The following is a 19,684-nucleotide window of genomic DNA, read 5'->3' on the forward strand; positions in this document are numbered from 1 at the left end:
AATACAACTTTACCAGGACTGAAGTATCTATTGCAAAGGTTAAAAACACTTGTTCCTACCTCCACTTTTGTTCGGTAGAGAATGAGACGCTTTAGGCTGCCCACTTTGGCTATGTGGTTGAAAGCCTGAGGTGGTATTTTATCACATGATGAGAGATTTAATTCCTGAAGATTCGGACACATTTCAGTAATGACCTCCAAGCATGTTTCATTGAGGAAATGGCCACAAGACAACTCAAGACGTACTAGTTCAGAGCCACAAAAGTTCAAGAACCTGTAAAAAGGATATTTTATGTGAAAAAGAAATGTACTTTTCCATAAGAATTTTTGAATATGGTCAAAACCTTAAGCATGTAAACCAGGAAACAGTTCCTTTCAACAATGAAAAGCCTACAGACCACAGCTCTTACGTCACCTCAGTTAACTAACAGAAAACATGATTAGGTTAAAGTAAATTAATCATAGCCACTCTGAAGGAGTTACTTCTGAATCAAATCTGTACAAATCCAGAAGAGACCAAACCAATGAGGTGCTGAGTTAGAGAGCAATATTCAAAACCAGAAGTAGTCTGAGACTGAAGGCTTTTCCACCAACATTAACTTGATACAGTACATAACCTAGATATTACACAATGTTTTGTACAAAGGAATATTTGACTACATACTTTTTAAGAAACACAGAAGGCTATATAGTGCTACACATGGCATAAGGAGGCTAAGGTCACTAAAGTAGCCTTAAAATGCAATTCTACCTTGAAAACAAATTGCAAAAGAATCATTGGGGCAAGAACGGTACAGAGAGGGCTTTTTATTAAATTAATATTAGTCTTGAGAACTTGTGTTTTGGTTTAGGAAGTTGGAATATGCTTCCTTCTTGCCATTTACTCTGAGGCAATGGACCAAAATACAACGCAGGTAACATCTGAAATGCTTTTAAATAGTCTCCAAAGCAAATTTTTACAATGGCCTGCTAATTTTCACCAATAATTTCATATTTCTCTTTATCACAGAGAAATCTGCAAATATGAAAATTAGGTTAAACAAACACTTTTAAATGAATGAAATATTCAGGGGAAGTATTTTAAGACTTTCAGAAAAACACCTCATTCCTTTCATGAATACATAAGTCAAAATCAACACTTTGTAGCTGTCCTAGAACACAGAGATTCCTAAAGACTATTTCACATAAATTTTTATGATTCCAATGAAAGTAAAGATATTAAAAGAAAAAATCTCCAAAATTTAGAAACTTTGATTGTCTGTGCATGAACTACACCTTCTGTCGGAGAACTTGCATCAGAAATTCAATCTATTATATCTAATTCAAGCTTTAATTAAAAACACACAAGCTTATGTCCCTTTTTATTGCAAAGATAACCCTCAAACTGTAAATCAATCACTAGGCTTGAAACTTTGACATTTAATAAGAAAAAAACACACCCCCACATATTTCCAGTGATTTTGTTATACTTTATTTTAATAGTTTCTCCAGTAGAAAACCTAAGTTCCCAACCTATGGGCTGCAACGAGTACCTCTTGTTACTTCCTAGAACAATGGGGCTACTTGTGAGATAGCATGAATCAGTTTCTCATAATAAATATTCTATCACCAGTCTATTACCAGTCCTATTCCACAAAAACCTTCATGCACACAAAACAGGTTTAGGTTCTGACACTTTCACCACAAAGTTAGTATTACTTCTTGGGTTTAACTGATACAATAAAAATGCCAGAGAGACATGAGGCTTCTGCTTGCAAAAAACTTCCGTTGCTACAACTAAACAGGTATTAGCCTTCCCAAGACTTTACCTGTGCTGAAACTTAGGAGAAAATAGCCACTGGTCTTAAAAGCAGACACATTCAGGGAAGCATTCCTCAATTACACCAACAGTAGCACAGGACGTGAAGTCCGTCTCTCAAGATCAGAGTTTTCAAACCTTCTCCACTCCTCATTACTCACTCAAGTCACACTTGCCATTCATCATCACCTTTCTTTATTCCTTTCATCTTGCACATTAGAATCATAGAACCACAGAATGGTTAGGGTTGGAAGGGACCTTCAAAGGTCACCTAGTCCAACCCCCCCTGCAAGGAGCAGGGACATCCCCGACTAGATCAGGTTGCTCAGAGCCTCATCCAACCTGGCCTTGAACGTTTCCAGGGATGGGGCATCCACCACCTCTCTGGGCAACCTGTTCCAGTGTTCTACAACCCTCAGTGTAAATTTTTTTTTCCTAATATCTAATCTACAGGGCTTTAGTTTGATTATGGAGATACTACGCAATACTGAGGGGAAAGGAGACTCCAGGGTGGCATCTCCATCCCTGGAGGTTTCTAAGAGTCACCTAAAACCTCGACTGACCTGATCTAGCACTGGGGACACAGGCACTTCAAGTGGGGAGCTTGGAGTAGATGATCTTCAGAGGTCCCTAACTTCCAACATTTTATAAGCCTATGCAAACAGAAACAAAGCGAGGGTCTGAGATCGGAAAGGGAAGACACAAGCCCCAAAGCCACAGGGTTCTGCTAAGTAAGGCCTTCAAATCTACTCTTCCACTATGTCTGTCTAACTTTGCAGTCTCTCTTCAGAATCTATTTTAGCTTCTAAAATCAGAGTTTATCAAACACCAAACACTTATTTGCTGAATTCACCTAGACTGGTAAGCCTTCTTACAGGAGTGTCAGAGCTGAAATGACATGACAATTCACAAGAATTAACATCAGGTATTTAAACATTAGACAGCTATTTTAGGCTAGTAATAGAGTGCAACACTGCCATGGAAAAATGCAGGATGGAAACCTCCTGGAAATCAGAGTAGACACATATGGATTCATTGCTGATTACCAATTAGCCAATTCTTCTACTTAATGAGTGCTTTAACAACACATTCACACAGCTTCTTTCATCAACAAATTATCAGGTTTGTTTGAATGGTGATATGTCCCATAAAACCTTGTCAATCGCCACTTATTATACCTCTAGCTTTTAATTTGCTCACAGATAAATATTTTATGAATTACTCCATTACAATAATGGATGTTAGGTTAACTGCCATATAATTTAACAGGGCTTGGCTGTTATAAATGTTGGTACAAATCAATGCTTTTCTCCTCCTAGGACTACTAAAAGTTAACATGACCAGGTCAGGGAAACACTCAGCTGACCCCCTAAACTTGGAGAACAACTCCAGGCTCACCAGCTTAAGGAGTTATTATCCTCATAATGTTTTACTTGAATTCACTACACTTGAAACACACAAGGAGAGCAAATACAGTGACAGCAACAAGCACCGCACTTCATGGCTTTGCTGCCTTTTTGGGAAGGTTATTTAGGCGACATTAAACAGAAAGGCAAGCAGGACAAGGGACATGCAGCAGGGTACAAGAACAAGCTGACATGCATGAAGTAAAGAGATGAACAGAAACAGAAGGAGAAATTTGGGAAATCACCAACAGCACAGGGCAGAGACCATCAGGCAGAACTGCAGAGTTCTCTGAATGATCAAGACACTCTAATCTCTGTTTGCATTTAACAGGCTGCTCAGGACAGAGGTCTTTCTACACAGATCTCCAATGCCATACGGCGAGGTAGAACTTGTTTCTCATGCTTTCAAAACAAATATGCATTGCCTTCAAACTTCTGAGACTTAACAAACACTGGATGCCTCGCTCTGGCTTAGCTCATTTGAAAACAAACAAGCCCCAAAAAAGCACCTTTTACCCAAATCAACATTTCTTCACATATCTCTCCTTTAATCACTGAGGACTGACTGGTTCCTGTTTTCAGTCTCTTCTCCTTTCTGCACAGCCATCCATCCCTTTAGTTTTGTTTTTTTAATAAATATTTTATACACACAATTTCTGAAGTTATTTTCCTTCATGTTTGTTATGAAATATGCCTAAAGAACCTAGAATGATGTGAACATGTACATTTATTTTGCTAAACACTGGACTGGGCCTTTCACTCTAAGTTTATCCTCATTCTAGACTGCAGTACTTTAGGGGGGTTTTGGTTGTTGGTTTTTGGGAGTTGTTATTGGGGGGGGGGGTTGGTTCCTTTTTGTTTGGTTTGTATTTTGTTTTAATTTAAAAAAAAACAAACAATCTCACTTTCTATCATCTTCTGCCTGCTCTCAAGAACCACTGCACATTTTCTCCCCCTTCAGCTTTTGGGAAGTAAGTTAGTCCTAGTGAAATCCTTCTGAAACATCAAATATATCCATTAGCAGTTAGGACGCTATTTGCTCATGCCGATGTTAAATCCATCAAGATCATGGGGTTGCTTAGTTTATTAACAACTTCCAATCTTGTAATTCATGTCTGTATCTCAAGCACATCCGATGAGCCAAAGATGATCCAAAATTAAAATACCAAGGTACAAGAGACAGCACCTTTCACGTCAAAACTGGCACATAAGACCTCCCAAACAAAATTCTGACATATGCTTATGAGGGTACTGAACACATCACATTTGCTTCAATGGTTTCTAATGGAACTGCACTGGATCCCAAACTACACTTCACTGTTAGCACAGTGACCCTCATTTACTTGATATCCCATGGTTCAAAGTTACTGAAAACTCTACAAGCAAGGATCATAGTCTAGTACTCTCTCATCTACCCATCCTTCCTAAACACAAACAGCTACCAAGATTAATGTCAAAAAAACACTTGGATTTTATTCTCTCATTTTACTTCTAAGACCTTGAGGTCTTCTCTTTCTTATTGCAGTTCTATCTATATGATTACTCACACAAACTCAGCAGAAGACTTCATAATCCCAACCTGTTTTGCAGTTATAGTTTTGCATTTAATCCAGTGTGTGGAATTACATTTTAACATATTTCTTAAAGTCATATTCAGGTATTCTTACATCCACAATGATGTTCTTCCTTTCAGGACTGCCGTGTTTAACAACAGCAGCAGCATCTAGTACAGATAACTGTAATAAAAGTGTTAAGATCGGTATAGATCTATATAGATAGAACAAATAGGTACATACAGGTGTAGAAGCATGAGAAAGAACAATGGCAATACAAGGGCTGGTAGAGCAGTGCATGTTGGTCAAGTCAGATTAGCAGGTCATCAAGATCCTTGAACATATGTATGTGCACTTTCTCAGGGCACGCAGATTAAGAGATAAAGGACAGAGGTGGCACAGGATGGTGAGACCACACGCTAGACAAAGTGCTTGAGGCAAGTCTCAGTTGTTTTGGCGCATGCATGCTTGAAAGTGAGAATTATTAAAATAATTTTGTTTTTAAAAAGAAGTCATCTTCCTCTCACCTAAGCTATTCTAATTGTTACAATGTTATTTTCTGCTCTAGTATGTATTACAATTTTTCTTTTGTCAGCAAACCTTAGAACACTGCAAACAAGTAGGAAGAATAGTAAGTACTGGATCTTGTGCTTTTCTCAACATAGATTAAACTATTTCAATAAAAACACACAAAATGAACATTATTACTTAATCTCAGTTACAGCAACACTAGGTTTTACTAAAAGATTGTGGAAATTAAAGCAAGAGATAGACATGATTTTTAAATTAAGAATCCCTGTAAAGTCACACATTAGTCCTATTTTCTGTGACTGGGTATCTGATGTATTTTTCAGTAATTTCTCTGACCTTCCTGCTAGTTTGATTTGTAGCAAAGCCCTACCAAGCTAAACATTGTCAAAATACACCTCTACTAAACAGCAACTAAAGCCTTCAAATGTTAACAACAAAAAAAATTGTTAAAGAAATATTCATGGATATGCTTGACATGTAAACACTACATCACTAGTGTGGGAATAAAATACTCTCAATTCATTTTCACAGTATAAAATGTTAGAAGTAAATAAAAATCTTAACACCTCAGATATTTAAAGCAAAAGAGTTTAAACAAGATAATGACATTATCAGTGACACAAAGAAATCTGCATGCAGAACTCAGGTTTTCAAACTGTCATCGTCCTTGAGCTCTTTAAACCTCAGAGCATTTACTCACCATCCCGGTATTTAGTATATCTCCAGTCAACTTGCCTCACTTTTCCTATCTAGGTCTTACCCTCCCACACTGATATTCCTCTGGCATGAAGAAATTTACCATTCCTCTAAGGCCAATAGAAATGCAGTGCTGCTTATGCAATGCTTGCTGTGAAATCTTTGCTTATTCCCTGTCACTTTGCATTCCAGACACTCAAGACTGCTCAGATACTCATTTCATTTTCTTTCACTTTCCCGTATACTTTTAGTTCAATCTCAACTATAAAGTTTAGTTAATTTATATTATATGCTGAAATGAAAAATTTATAATAGTCATTTTTAGCCCTAAGCAGCAGATGTTATCAATAAGTTAAAATACCTTCAGCTTTGCCTCAGGATGTTCATATGCCTGAAGCACTCAATCTTCTCATGATAATACAGTATTTGCTTCAGTCACATTTCTTAAAATTACTCTTTTAAAAAATTTTCTACTTTAATACATTTTTGCAATAAAATACATTTTTTCATTTACTTCTTACAATTGCATCTGTATGAACCTTTTAAAGCAACACACAAATTTACACAAACTACTTCTTTTAATACTGTCATAGGAAACCACAGATAAAAACATTTTTGAAAGATATCTGCCAAAAAAAAAAATTCAAGCAATGCCCAGACTTGCAGAAATCATAACCCAAACTGTATAGTTGTGAGAGTGAAACTAACTCTACCAGTTTTGAACTCAACAGTGCCAACCATAACACCAAATGCTGAGAAAAGTGCAAAAATAAAGAAAACAAATTAAAAAACAGGCCCTGCAAAATGAAATGCTGTTATTTATGAGGATAAGGTACTTTGGCTTTAGCATTTTGCTGGTTTTATACTGCAGCAATTTGCAGCGTTTGTAAAGTTATTACAAATTTCATTTTGAAAACAATGATTTCTCTCCTTGAATTGACAATACAGGTTGGCCTTTTAAGAGAGTTCTTTAAATTGTTACAAACTTTTAGGCAGAATTCACTTTCACTTATGCAGCAACGTATCACAAAATGTATAAACTTGAAGTATTGGAACAGGCAATTTAGGCTCATTTCAACTCAACCTCAAGTTACATGAGGACCTCTTCACCAATTAAATCCAAAATAAAAGATGTAGCTTGGTGCTCTATATGCACACATCATTGCCTTATTTTAAAATTTCCTTTGCAGAAAGAAATAGGAAATACGAAGACCAGAGAGGGAGCCAAAAAGAGCAGGATAAAGAGAAAACAACAAACTGATTCAGAACCATTCCTGCAGTAGGCTGCAAGAGCAGATTTTACACTAACGCATGCAGCGGTAACGTCTTTTACCGTTATGTATAGAGATAGACAGAAATACTTAAATATTCAATTTCTGGAAAGGACAATTACAGTCTGAAAATCTGATTAATTTTTTATTAACAGTTAACATCGGCAGGTAACTGATAAAAGCAGCAATGCACTCTCCCCAGCCAACTGAGAATCTCCTCTGCAATACTTATCTTCTGAAGAATAAACTAGAAAGAAAATTTAAGTGTGAAATAGAATTCCTAGGAATGTCGAAGTACCCCATTCTTTGGAAACTCTGGTTTGTGTAGTATGTCCCGAAAGTCAGCCTAGGTGAGAAACACCTAGAAGTTCAAAAGGAAAAATTGTGGGAATTCATGACTACGTGTCCTGGATGCTGCAATATCCACATGATGGTGGTTTCTTACTGACAGCCAGGGCAACAGAAATAAAACATTACTTGACAGATTTTCCCTTTGGGAAACAGTGTCTCTTACCAGGAAGCTACTTTTTGAAGAAAGTTACATTAATGCTTTTCAAAAGCAAGTATTGTTCTAATAATATATATTTCCGTAGCACATGAGAAGCAAATTTTCCTTTTCTGGAGGCCAGCTACATGCTGATGAAGAACGTCAAAAGGAAAATGTGTTTGTAAATTCTACTAGAAAAGACACTTCCACAGAACAGAGTTGCAAAATTATTTTTATGTTTGGAAAAATAAAACTTTCAAAACCAGAGCTAGTTATAGTGTAGAATTTTTTGTTTCAAAGTGAAAATTCTGAGTAGCAGTCACACCTGAAAATTATTTTAGCTTACAACTGTGTTTCAAAAATTTGACTGAACTGCATCTTCCATTCCCAGATTGTGTCTGTCTCTTCCAAGAAATACTTTTTCCTAGAAATACAAATAACTTCACAATTGTATCAATGTCTAAGAACACTTCTCCCACTTGTTACAAATATCACTTGTTATAATGAATATAAATTGACCATGTTTATTCACTGATTATTAATAGTCAAACAATGAATATTTATTATTTTAGAAATGCTGACTACATGTAAGTGCTGCTATTAGGTCAGCACTGAAGTAAAAAAAAAAAAAGAGTAATTAGCAATAAAGCCATTTTCAACTAACTGGAAGTTAGAAATACAAGAACTGCAAAGTTTATCATTATCTGGATTTGGACATTCACTACTTTCAAGACTAAAAATTTTTAGCAGTACTGCATGTTAAAAAAATCATGAAAATTAAAAAAAAATTGCCATGAAAATGCACATACTTTAAATCTGCCTTTTGAAAACTTAACAGTTAAGCATCAGAAAGCAAGCACTTCATTTCAGAGCTGAATTCTCAATTAAAGCTTGCATATTTATCCTCTGCATAATGTATCTAATATGAAATCCAAATTTAGGAGAAATGTTTGTACTGCATTTAACAACTAGCTGAGGTCTATCTCATTTTTCTACCAACAAGCACAAAAGAGCATAGGGCTCTTGGATTATGCTGGAAGGTCAGGAAAAAAGGAAGTGGCATTCTCATCCTGACAAAGTATGTCTTCATATTATTTTACTTCCCAAGGGAAGGCACCCAGGCACCAAAGGAAAGGAAATGTTTTAATACTTCATTTAACCTTTTTACTTAGAAAGCAAAAGAGAGTAAAGACAATTTCTTTTTAGATACATAAAACATTTCTGTTTCTTATCAGTCAAGTTCTGCTTTCATCTGCCATTGCTGATTACCTCTTATTTGAAGCAGCAATTTTTGTTTAAATGAAATGCATTGATAGATGCTGTTTAACTAATGCAAACGAGCAAAGAAGCAAGCAATGATATGTTAAGAAAGCAGAGAACACAGCTGTTACACAGAGAAGAATCCCTGAGAATTTGCTATTTTAATGACCTACAGCACAGGCATACTTTCAGCTCAGTGGAAAATGCACATGCAAACCCCCTGTTTCCCAACAGCACTAATGTTTTAAATCATTTTAATGAAAATATTTGCATTTACATTGCACTCCAGTGATTACTTAGGGCCCATACCTTATAAGCGTGCACTGTAATCAGTTTATTACTGCAGCCATTCTAATACAGTCCTACTGATGACTCATCTGCACAAAGAACAACCACAAACATTTTCTTCATGAGATGGACTTTTGACAGGTTGGTTGAAGTGGAGCCTTTTAGAAGCCCAGAAGCAAGCAAAAACACTGCTCCCCCCTGGAAGAAGCCTTTCAATCACAGGCAGTCTGGCACGTGCAGACTCTACATATTGAAATGGACTTCTGCCATTATTTCCAGTATCTCTTACTGTTTCAGCCGTTTTGTTTTTTTTTTCCTCTACATCATGACAATCACAGCCTTTATAAGTAAATCAAAGACATTTCTTGTCTTTTAATAAGGTTTCAAATACATAATGAAACTACTGTACAGCAGCTCTGCAAACACAGCTTGTCAAAATACTTCTGTACATTTAGCACTGACCTGCTAAATCCAGAAACAGAGATGGCTCCCCTGTTTCCAGTCCAAGATAAATTCAGCCACTGGATCAGAGTGCAGCGAGACTGTAGGTATTCCAGAGACGTGTCATTAATCCTTGCCCAGTAAGGTTGTAAACTGAGATGAATGTATTGTAGAGGATCACAGCAATGTTGATATAGTAGCTTACAAGTTTGCGCTAGTCTACACAGGTCTGGTACTGTAAGGTGGCTCAAAATCAACTGGATGAGCTATATTAAAAACAGAAAAAAGTCACAGATGATCATAAAAAAATGTTCTAAATTGAAAGAAAAGTAAATTCTTTTACTGAAAAGTAACTTCTCAGATAAATCATTGATTAACTATTAAATAGGACTGTGCTGCCTTCTCAATTTGACAACATATTAAACAAGAAAGGAAAAAGCAGATCAGCATATGAAAGTGACAGAAAGCTTTCAAATTAGAAGTTTCTTTACCCATGCAAACTTAAACAGTGATATATATGTAAACACTATGTTTACATATTTCCCTTCACAATGTCTGCACTGCTGTTGATCAGAACACTGAATTGGCATCCTCTTTCTTCTCTGGATTTGGTTTTTAAGATGGAAGTATATTTGCAGAGTACCTAGAAAAACTATACCATGTCCCAAACTTCCCCACACCTTGAACTGATTTCAAATTTATTCATTTGCTTCCCACTTTAAAAATCAGGGTTTTGTCTTCTACCTTATATCCTCTCCCATCCATGCTGAACTATACAACTAGGTAAAAAATTACTTCATAAAAGAAGATCTGAGTATGTTTAATCTCTTTCTTGCTGTAATACTTTGAGAGCCTTTTTGTTCTATGCCACAGTCAAATATGAAAGGCAAAACCTCTTTTTACCTTTAGGAGACTGAATAATCTCAACTTCAGAATAATCACTAGCCTTTCTGACTCACACTGCTATACATGTTTTTGTAATTACTTAACTCACACTCAGAAATTAAGAAGTATCCCTCATCTCCTATCATGCCCTGTTTTCCTTTTCCTTTCCAAAGGAAGAGCAACACACACAGACATACATACTCACTTTAAGGAAAAAAAAAAAAAATATTCACCTCTAGCTTAGAAACTGAGCAAAAATGCACCTAAAAAAAAGAAATCTAAAAATTAATGTTTACTTTACCAGGGTTGTCTTAAACAGCTGTAAGTACCTGCATTCAAGTTATATAATTAAAGACTAAGTGCTTTCAAGCAGAGTGGGAAACAATAACTCGGTGAAATGAATCAGTGTAAATTAAAAAAAAACCAAAACAAATGAAACAAAACCACAAACATGCTTAAACTGAAGAGAGTCCCATTGCCCTTTCAAAATACCATAATGTTTCTTTTTAATGTCTTATAAGGATTCATAAGCCAAAATTGCCAAAAATCAGAATAAAATGCTTGACATAAAATGAAAATGAAGCTTTTTGTGAGAACCAGATTGTACTTCCAATGCACCAGCTTATTATGCAGCTAGCTTCCGCCTCCCCTCCTCCTCCCTTCATTTTTGGAAGAGAAGTAAGAAAACAATCCAACTTCCTGCAAAATGAAAAAATGTTACTTCCTACTCAGCTCCAGATTTAGTATTTGGATTTCAAACACGATCTATGACTCTTCAAAAAAATGTAACTTCAACTCCAATGCCAAAATACAATCTTTCATATACTCCACATTCTCTCAAGCTTGATTTCAAGCCTTCCCTCTTCCCTTCTCCTCGCTCCTCCTTCCCCTCAAAAACTGCCCAAGGTTTTTGTCTCTGCACGTGCCTGGAACTCTCACCTCAGCTTGATGCAGAGGATCTGCGTAGATATTTAAATGTGACAGCAATATAGATAAAAAAATACATACGCATATATAACAACTGCAGTTAATATATTATAATCAACAAAGTTTGCTCCCAATTGACATTTAGGATGTTGGCACTTTGGTATCAGAGAGAGCAAACTAACTAGGAGCTAAAATATATATAATCTCAAGTTAATATCTTGATTTTTGCTTGGCTCAGACCCATACTTCAGCTTAAATATTGCTTAACACTGTTTTGTTTGTCATTCTAATAGCAGATACCAAAACATATACCTATTTTTCTAAGATTATCAATTCACTAAAAATAGTTTTCAATATTCTGAAAGAGAACTTCAAACTATTTTGTAATCTTTCAGCTATTCCACGCTCAGTAAGCCACCTAAATGTCTATTTTATGAATGTCTTTTCCTTCAGATTTTTCCCATGCTTATTTATTAAGTTTTCTAGAGCATACAGCTCAAAGGCTGCACAGTTAGCTAAATTTATGCCTACAAATGTGGTGTAATAATGTCTGATAAAAACAAAGCAATGAAGTTTTGTTCAATGGAAAAAAGTTATTTTGTAACTTCTGAGCAGTAAAGATAATGGTGAATGAAACTATAAATGTCTCACGAGTATTTCATAACACACAGGATGCTGTCACCCTTCCTCACCTGAGATAAAATCTCTTACCATATGAATGTCTTAATCAGAAAAAATAATCCTTCTTTATTTTTTACTGAAATTATGTTACTTCATAATATCTAGAATGAAAAAATACAATGAAATGTCACTACCATGACATTAAGATATAAAGCATTTTTTTCAAGGCTTTTGATTAAACAAAGATAACAGGTTCCAAACCTACAAGCTAATAACCATTAATCACTGTTAGTCTGGAGTCTGGTGTCTGTCAGAAATTCGCTTTTTATGTATGTGTATCCTAGCATAAAGTACAATTTTATACCATAATGAGTGTGTGACATGATGTGCTCTATTGTGCTACACTGTGTTCATGGTGATTCCAAGAATGCTGCAGAATTTAGTATCTGATATGAAAACTAATTTCATAACAGTTTCCTGCAAACAACTGTTTTTACTCAGCATTTATGAAAAATTATGGCAACCATTATTGTTTTACCCTTTCTTATAAATCAATCAGTAAAAACAAAGATTACTGGAAAAAAACCACAAAGGAGTATAAAGATGAAAACAAAATATGGTCTAGAGATCACTGATCATTTTTAGGCTATGATGGACCAAAAGTACTTTCTCATCCATTTCCAGGGCAAATATGGCACGTGTCTGGTTTAGAGATGAGGTGAGATCAACACCCACTTTAGTGAAAACCTCCAAAAACTGGAGGTTTCCAGATCATAATCCTCCACAACAATTCAAACAACAGTATACAAATTCATTGCATGCTGTTTGAGTACAAAAAAAAAAATCCTGATTCATACCTGTTCTGTGTGTGCTTCTTATCACAATCACAGACCCTGACTGCAGCGTCTTACACAAACGCATAATTTTGAATTATAAATTAATAAATACAACATCTTAAAAAAAATAAGACATCTCACCCACTGCATTAAAGTCTGCTTATAAGCTTAGACAGGATCTCCATCACTCTTCAATACACGAGGTAAAGTTTTACCAATGGTGTAGCTCCTAATAGTGCTTACCTACCCAAAAGTCTCTTTTTTTTTTCTGAATAATAACAAGCAATAACCACTTGCACTCAATAAAACACTTTCCGTGGCTAATGCAGAACTTCATTTGGTCAGAAAATAATGCTTGGATGCTGGTCATATCTAGAATATCTGCACTTTCTAAAAATTTCCTCTTTCAGTTCCTCAATGCAAGTCCCGCCAATACGAAAATACATCGACCTATACAAACCACTCATCCAACAACAAGCAAATTAATGACTTGAAATTTTTTTTCATTCTGCAGCTAGAGTTGCCACAGCTTAGACTCTAAATAATTAGAATTGATACTAAGACACGTTCAGGTAAAGGACAAAGGATATGTGCACAAAAAGGCAATGAGAGAAGGCAGGAAAGAGAATAGGGTATTCAAGGGCTTTTGACATTCCTCAGTACAGTTTAAGAAAATACACTTAACTAGTTCCACGATCCTCTAGCTTGCACCACCAAATGCATACACATTTAATAGCACATGTGAACACATGAAAAGTCAATCTTGCAACTGTTTCACAAAACGTAGCCATTTCACAAAACACAACCATTCTCTATTCTACTCACGTAATACATTTTGGTAGAGCGGGCTTTACATCACCAGGCTGTAGGCTCTGATCCTCTCTCAGCAATGAAAGGCTGTAAAGGTTTTAAGCCCCTTCTTGATTCAAAGTACAGAAAAGGATCTTACTGACAGCCTGCACAATCAAATAATCAAGACTCCAGGAAGACTAAAGCTGGAGAGATATCTTCTCCATGTGCCATTGCTCAGAGCCTAATCTTCTGTAGCAACTGGTAGCATATTGGCCATTAACTGAAGGGAATCCTGTACCATGTGGTTAATAGCTGTTAAGACAGCTTTTAAGACCTTGATAAGTTTCTCTTTCCAAAGAGAGGCATAAAGTCTTGCTGATTATCTGAAAGCCAACAAATATTTTTTTTCTGGAAAAATGTAAGAAGTTTACTGTTAAGGGAAAAAAAGTGTATGACACTTAAAAATGCTCCTGCATATTGCTTCGACTCTTCTAACTATCATTTAAGGCATGCAGATCTTACACTCCAGACCCATTTTTCCTGGAACATAGGTGCCAAATCCACATTTAGCGGTTAAATTCACTTCCCCAGTAGACATGAACAGCTCATAAATCTTGTGGGCAGCTTTAGGAAAAATTGGTTTCAAGGAATGACAAATATGTCATTTATATCAAAATTTATATATATATAAAAAAATATATATATTTTGGACTGCAGTATGCAAGATTTCTCCTGACTCCTCTCTCTGAAGAACAAAAGTTAGGTTCTTTCCGAGTCTCAAATTGCACAACAGGTATGCTGTGGCAGGCGTTCCTCACCTTTCTCAAAGGCTTTTAACTTGTTCAGGCCTTCAGATTTCAAGCATTCCTGCAAAGCTAACTAAGACTAAGGCCTTACTTCTTCCACTTTACAAGCAGCACAAGTTATTCAAAGATAACTGGGAAGAAAGACAAAGACATGAAGTGTCTCCTACAAAATCCTTCCTCAATTTTAAGGTAATTCTGGAGAGTAGATGACAGCACAAGTACTAAGGACTGGTTAACATCCTCCTCGAGCAGGGAAGGAAAATTCTCTCACCTAGTTCATCCAAGATTTCACACTTTCTTCTAAGGAAGTCTGCGTCCCAGGAGTCAAGCATTTTTCTCTTCTGTTGGCAGAAGCAACCTAGACTCTTCCAATGTTTTTAGAGCTCACACTGCAGCAAGCCATTCCTAATGCCATCTTGAGGAACAACAGTCTATGAAAGGATAGTCTATGGAAGTTTCAGAAAGATGACAAAGGCAAAACAAAGCCTGGAGGAACTGCTGCCTACTTTAAGATTAGCACAGAAGATCGTTCAGCCTGTGTATTCTATGACTTATGGACGGTAGTACAAAAAAGCCCAAAACAAATCAAATAAGGAATAGGCATATATATAAAGACTTAGGACAGTTATGTGTTCACAATCAACATGAATGTATAAAAAGGTACTTTTTTTTTTCATGTAAAGTATCAGTCAAAACTGGAAGGAGTCAGTGGTTGCCTTACTTCTTCATTACAAGGTTTGAATACTTCCCAGAAAAATCTGACACTTGTCGGTCTTGAAGACAATATGTAGAGTACTGTTCCCATATCTGATGTGATAAAAACTGTCACACTACAAAGTACAACATTTTTCTTGTTCCGATACCCAAACCCTCCAGCTGGACCAAGAAAGTAGGAGACTAGGATTTCTGCTGTCACAAAATCGGTCCAGAAATAGTTTTTTATAGTTTTCTGATAAATATTCCACCCATATTTTCAGTTTCTTGAAATCAAAGCAGAAGAAAAAAAATATGTTCTTGGTATTGACAGACCATATAAATGCATTCATGAAACCAAACATGTTGAAAAATAGATAAAAAAGGAAGCTGGTATACAAACAGGAAAAGAGAAAAGCACAATAAAGTACACAGAGGCAGAAATTCATAGGAGTAACAGGACTACACAAATACTTCCTAAATTATTATCTTAATATGTATAATCACATGGAACAAAAACCAGACTAATCAGTCTCTCTGGTAGTCTGCTATATTACCAATGAATTTATCCAGCTTTCTCAAACAAGACTTCCTATATTTAAATCAAGTTTTCTCTACAATTAATTCATTCCAATGACCAAAACCAACAAATTTTCAAATGCAGTTATATGTTTTAAGATGTTCTGGAATCAACTGCAGTTTTGCATATGCAAAGTACTTTCTTTACTTCAGTACTGATATAAAAGCACCAACAGTAAAATATATTAAATACTATATGGACTCTGAGGGGGGGAAAAAAAAAAAAAAAGCCATAAACACTAGAGTTAACTCAGGATGAAGCTAGTATCCCCATTTAATATTCCACTGCAGGAACAACAACAAAAAAAACAAACTCAAGAACTGAAAGAGACTTAAAAGAGAAGAAAGATACACAGGAGAAAGATGGAGAGAATTGTGATGTTCACTTCCTTGCTCTTTCCTCTTCACAAGCATAGCAAACTTCTGCAGGTTGGGAGCACACAGGCACCCAACCATGGCCTTCACGTGCTGAACTGAGGTACTCGACACAAAAGAGGTGACAAAACCAAAATACTATTTGATTGGATCACATATTTCTGAAAGCGCCCTGCAATCAGCAATAGCATCTCTCACCATCCTCTCTTTGCTTTCAAAAGCCAGTTTGATTCAAGTGACAAGCACTGTGAGCATCTGATGAGTTACTGCAATAAACAAATATTTGCTTCTTTTGCCAGACTGCAGTACACTGAAGAGCAGGAACAATCACGTCTCTGCCCAAGTCCAGAGGTCTGACCAGCAAGTAAAGGCTGCTTTCCACTATGTGAAAACTCAGTTTATTTCAGGAGAGGTGAAGACAACTATTTCATCTCTCAGTTCTTACTCTAACTAGGGTATTGGCCTCTATAACACCTACAGCCCACTGAGGATTTCCTGGCCTGCATACAATACTCAGCAATCATACTTCACAATCACATTATACTTGAGGTTGCAGGAGAAAAAATATTTATCTACGCTGACCCCGAGCACACTTGCAACTGCCCCGCTGCCAGGAGATCTAAAAGGAGTAGTTTCTTCAGAACTTTTGTTCTGTGCTAATGATACAATTAAAAAGTGCAAACATATCAAAACAAGACAGTGTACAGAAGCCCAGCTACAGCATTTTTTACTTGCACCACGATTCAAAACTTAGCTGGATGAAGTTTATTTCATAATATTATGAAAATAATACGGCAGTTGCAAGAACAAAGTTCTGGAGTTTTCTAAGAGAGGTAACAGGAAAATAAACTTTTCGTCTATTACAAGCTATTTCCACTTCCAGATCTTGATTGGGTCTTTTCACATCTCTTTTACATATCTGCTTCGTCAAGCATGAGCACTAAGACTACTGAAAAACTGCCAGAAGGTTCTAAGTTCAAGAACCAGAAATTCAAGGCTAGAACAACTGGTGTAAGAACTGTGTGTGAGTGGACAGACTCCTGAGAAATAAAAGTGCAATAACTATGCAAATACCAGCAAAGTGCCTTGCTAATATCCATCCATGGAAATAGACAGACTTACACAATTCAGGAGTAACTATACAATAACTGCAGGAAATTCACAAAAGAATGCAAAGAACTCTTAACTGTAAAAAAACCAACAATCTTAACCAATACCCTATCAAGCACTTTTCCATCCTTAATGATCAAGACAAATACATTGAATATAAATGCTTTTTTTACCTCATAAGGCAGTTTATCAAAATATCCGTTAGTTGGCCATTCCCTGAGGGTAACAATGCTGAACTGTTTATTAAGAGTGTCCATTCCGCAGCCATACTTCTCTTCATCCTCATCTTCATCGATATCGTTCATATCAATCATCGAAGTCTTAAGCGAAAGCACAGGTCTCTCTTTCACACCGTGTAGTACCACTGCATCCAATTCAGTGTAATAGTCCAGAAGAGAGCTGTTCACTTCCAGTCGGATCAAGTTTGTGGGAAAGTTTATCTGTTTGATACAAGGTGTGAACTGCCGAGCCTGGGGACCATTCACCTTTGTCGGCGCCTCAGACCAAAGAATTTCCCATCTGTGAAAGAAAAATTACACACACAGACAGTATAGGGATTAAAATCAAAGTTACTAAAACAATTCTTGAACACAGTAAGAGTGCTTCTCTGTCAGAAGTATTTAACAAGTGAGACACATAGTTTATAAGACCATGAAAAATTGTTGCTTTCCCTAGATTTGGTAAATATTCTAAGGATGAACTGAACAGTGCATACTAATTCATGATCTTAGTGTATTTTATCTGCATTGCTAACTAACAAAACAAGCTGTATACTTAGAGTTAAGCAGTTGTGTTATAGTAGTTATTCACACAGAAGTTGTTCTAACATCTCACAGGTAATCATAATAAAAGTATTACACGTCTTCACAATGACCGCATGTTAGTGTAAGTATGCAGGGAATAGTCTTGCCATGTCACCCAAATACACAATCAGTTGAGCTCTCGTTTCCCACAAAAGTTTTTCACAAAAAAATAAGGAAAAAATTCCACAGCTCAGACTCTTTAACATCAAATTGCAGCACTGCAAATTATTAAAAAAAAAAAAGAAAAAAAAAGAATCTAAACTTTACTTTGTTTATCTGTCTAGGCAAGCAAAATTTTACTTTAAAAAGTAATTCACTGTGAAATTACCCAAGTAAACAGAATCTTCAAGTAATTTTTGAAAGGGTCCTTTGCAAAAAAAAAAAAAATAATAATCTTCAAACTGCTAAACTGAAAAAGTTTTTCTCCTCTATGGTCCAGTGCACAGAACTTCCATACACACATCCTTATTTTCACACACAGACTTCAAGTGTCCTCCAGTAAATGACAGTGAAGTCTGTTGCCAATTGAGTAATCTGGAGAATCAAGTCTTATATTCACTACGTCTTGAGTGCTCCAAAACTTGACAAAAGGCCTGAAAACAGAAACATGCTCTTTATATGTGCATGAGTCCTCATCCACTGAATGGATTTTAGAGCTCCTTCAGTCACTGATGCTCTTGTTTTCCTTCTTCAAGTCTATTTAATTCTTAAAGAAGGAAGTCTCCAGCAGCCACTGCTCCTGCTGCCTTTGACAGTACACAGAGATCTCTGCATCCCATGTGCAAAACCCAAGCAATTCCACATCTACTCCATCTCTCTCCGATCACTCTAGTCCCATCTTCAAGGATTTCTCTCGGGCTACTTGTTCTGTCACACAGGTCTCAGAAACACTGTATCTGCTCCCTAGTACCTCAGCATCTTCGCCTACCAGATACCACTACTCTGAACTTACAAGAATTGCTCAACGCTGACATGTACTGCAGAACACATGGAGGACAAAAATTAATTAAAAAAATCAAACATGCTTTATTTTTCATAGCCAAATGCTTAAACTTTGTCCATCATCCCAGGAAGTTAAACATATGTAAGGACTTTCATTAAAACATAGCACACAGTATAAATAAGGCTTAGAAGCTTAATATTTGCTACTATTTCAAGGATAGGAAAATTAATCCATATCGGCTGAAACTTCCATTTCACAATGGGCGTTTTCAGGTATGCACAGATAAATTTTCCTATCCTGCATCATGTTGCTCTCCACAAATACCTTACAGTAGAATGGGAGGCCTGCAGAAGTCTTCTGCCAAAGGGAAGAAAAAAAAAAAAAAGTCATGAACTAAAAACAAACATGCAGGACTGATGAATATATGGCACATCAGAAAATACCAACACAGGAGAGTGGACAACTCTACCCTAAGGTCAACAGGTTTTATGAGAGAGATCTATTACTAAGAGAAGATTTCATTCATTCAGGAAATGAATGTCAACTCATGGCAAAAAGTAACAAATACAGTCCCACTGTCATGC

At 36.3% G+C, this 19,684-nt stretch overlaps 1 protein-coding gene across 5 annotated transcripts in view; it reads right to left on the minus strand.

The window, feature by feature from the left end:
- The window catches only part of FBXL4 (F-box and leucine rich repeat protein 4), a 71,797-nt gene that overhangs the window by 41,028 nt on the left and 11,085 nt on the right, over positions 1 to 19,684 (minus strand). For all 5 annotated transcript variants that reach the window (XR_015258120.1, XR_015258119.1, XM_086744518.1 and 2 more), the window contains 3 exons: positions 17,528 to 17,873; positions 9,752 to 9,996; positions 60 to 273 (listed from right to left, as the gene is read on the minus strand). Coding sequence is in view for 3 of the 5 variants with exons in the window: in XM_086744518.1 (XP_086600644.1) it covers positions 60 to 273; positions 9,752 to 9,996; positions 17,528 to 17,873 (805 nt within the window). In the remaining 2 variants the exon portion in view is untranslated. The remainder of the gene's footprint in view (positions 1 to 59; positions 274 to 9,751; positions 9,997 to 17,527; positions 17,874 to 19,684) is intronic.

This window comes from Chlamydotis macqueenii, chromosome 3 (genome assembly GCF_036417535.1).
Source record: "Chlamydotis macqueenii isolate bChlMac1 chromosome 3, bChlMac1.mat, whole genome shotgun sequence".
Classification (NCBI taxonomy): Eukaryota; Metazoa; Chordata; class Aves; order Otidiformes; family Otididae; genus Chlamydotis; species Chlamydotis macqueenii.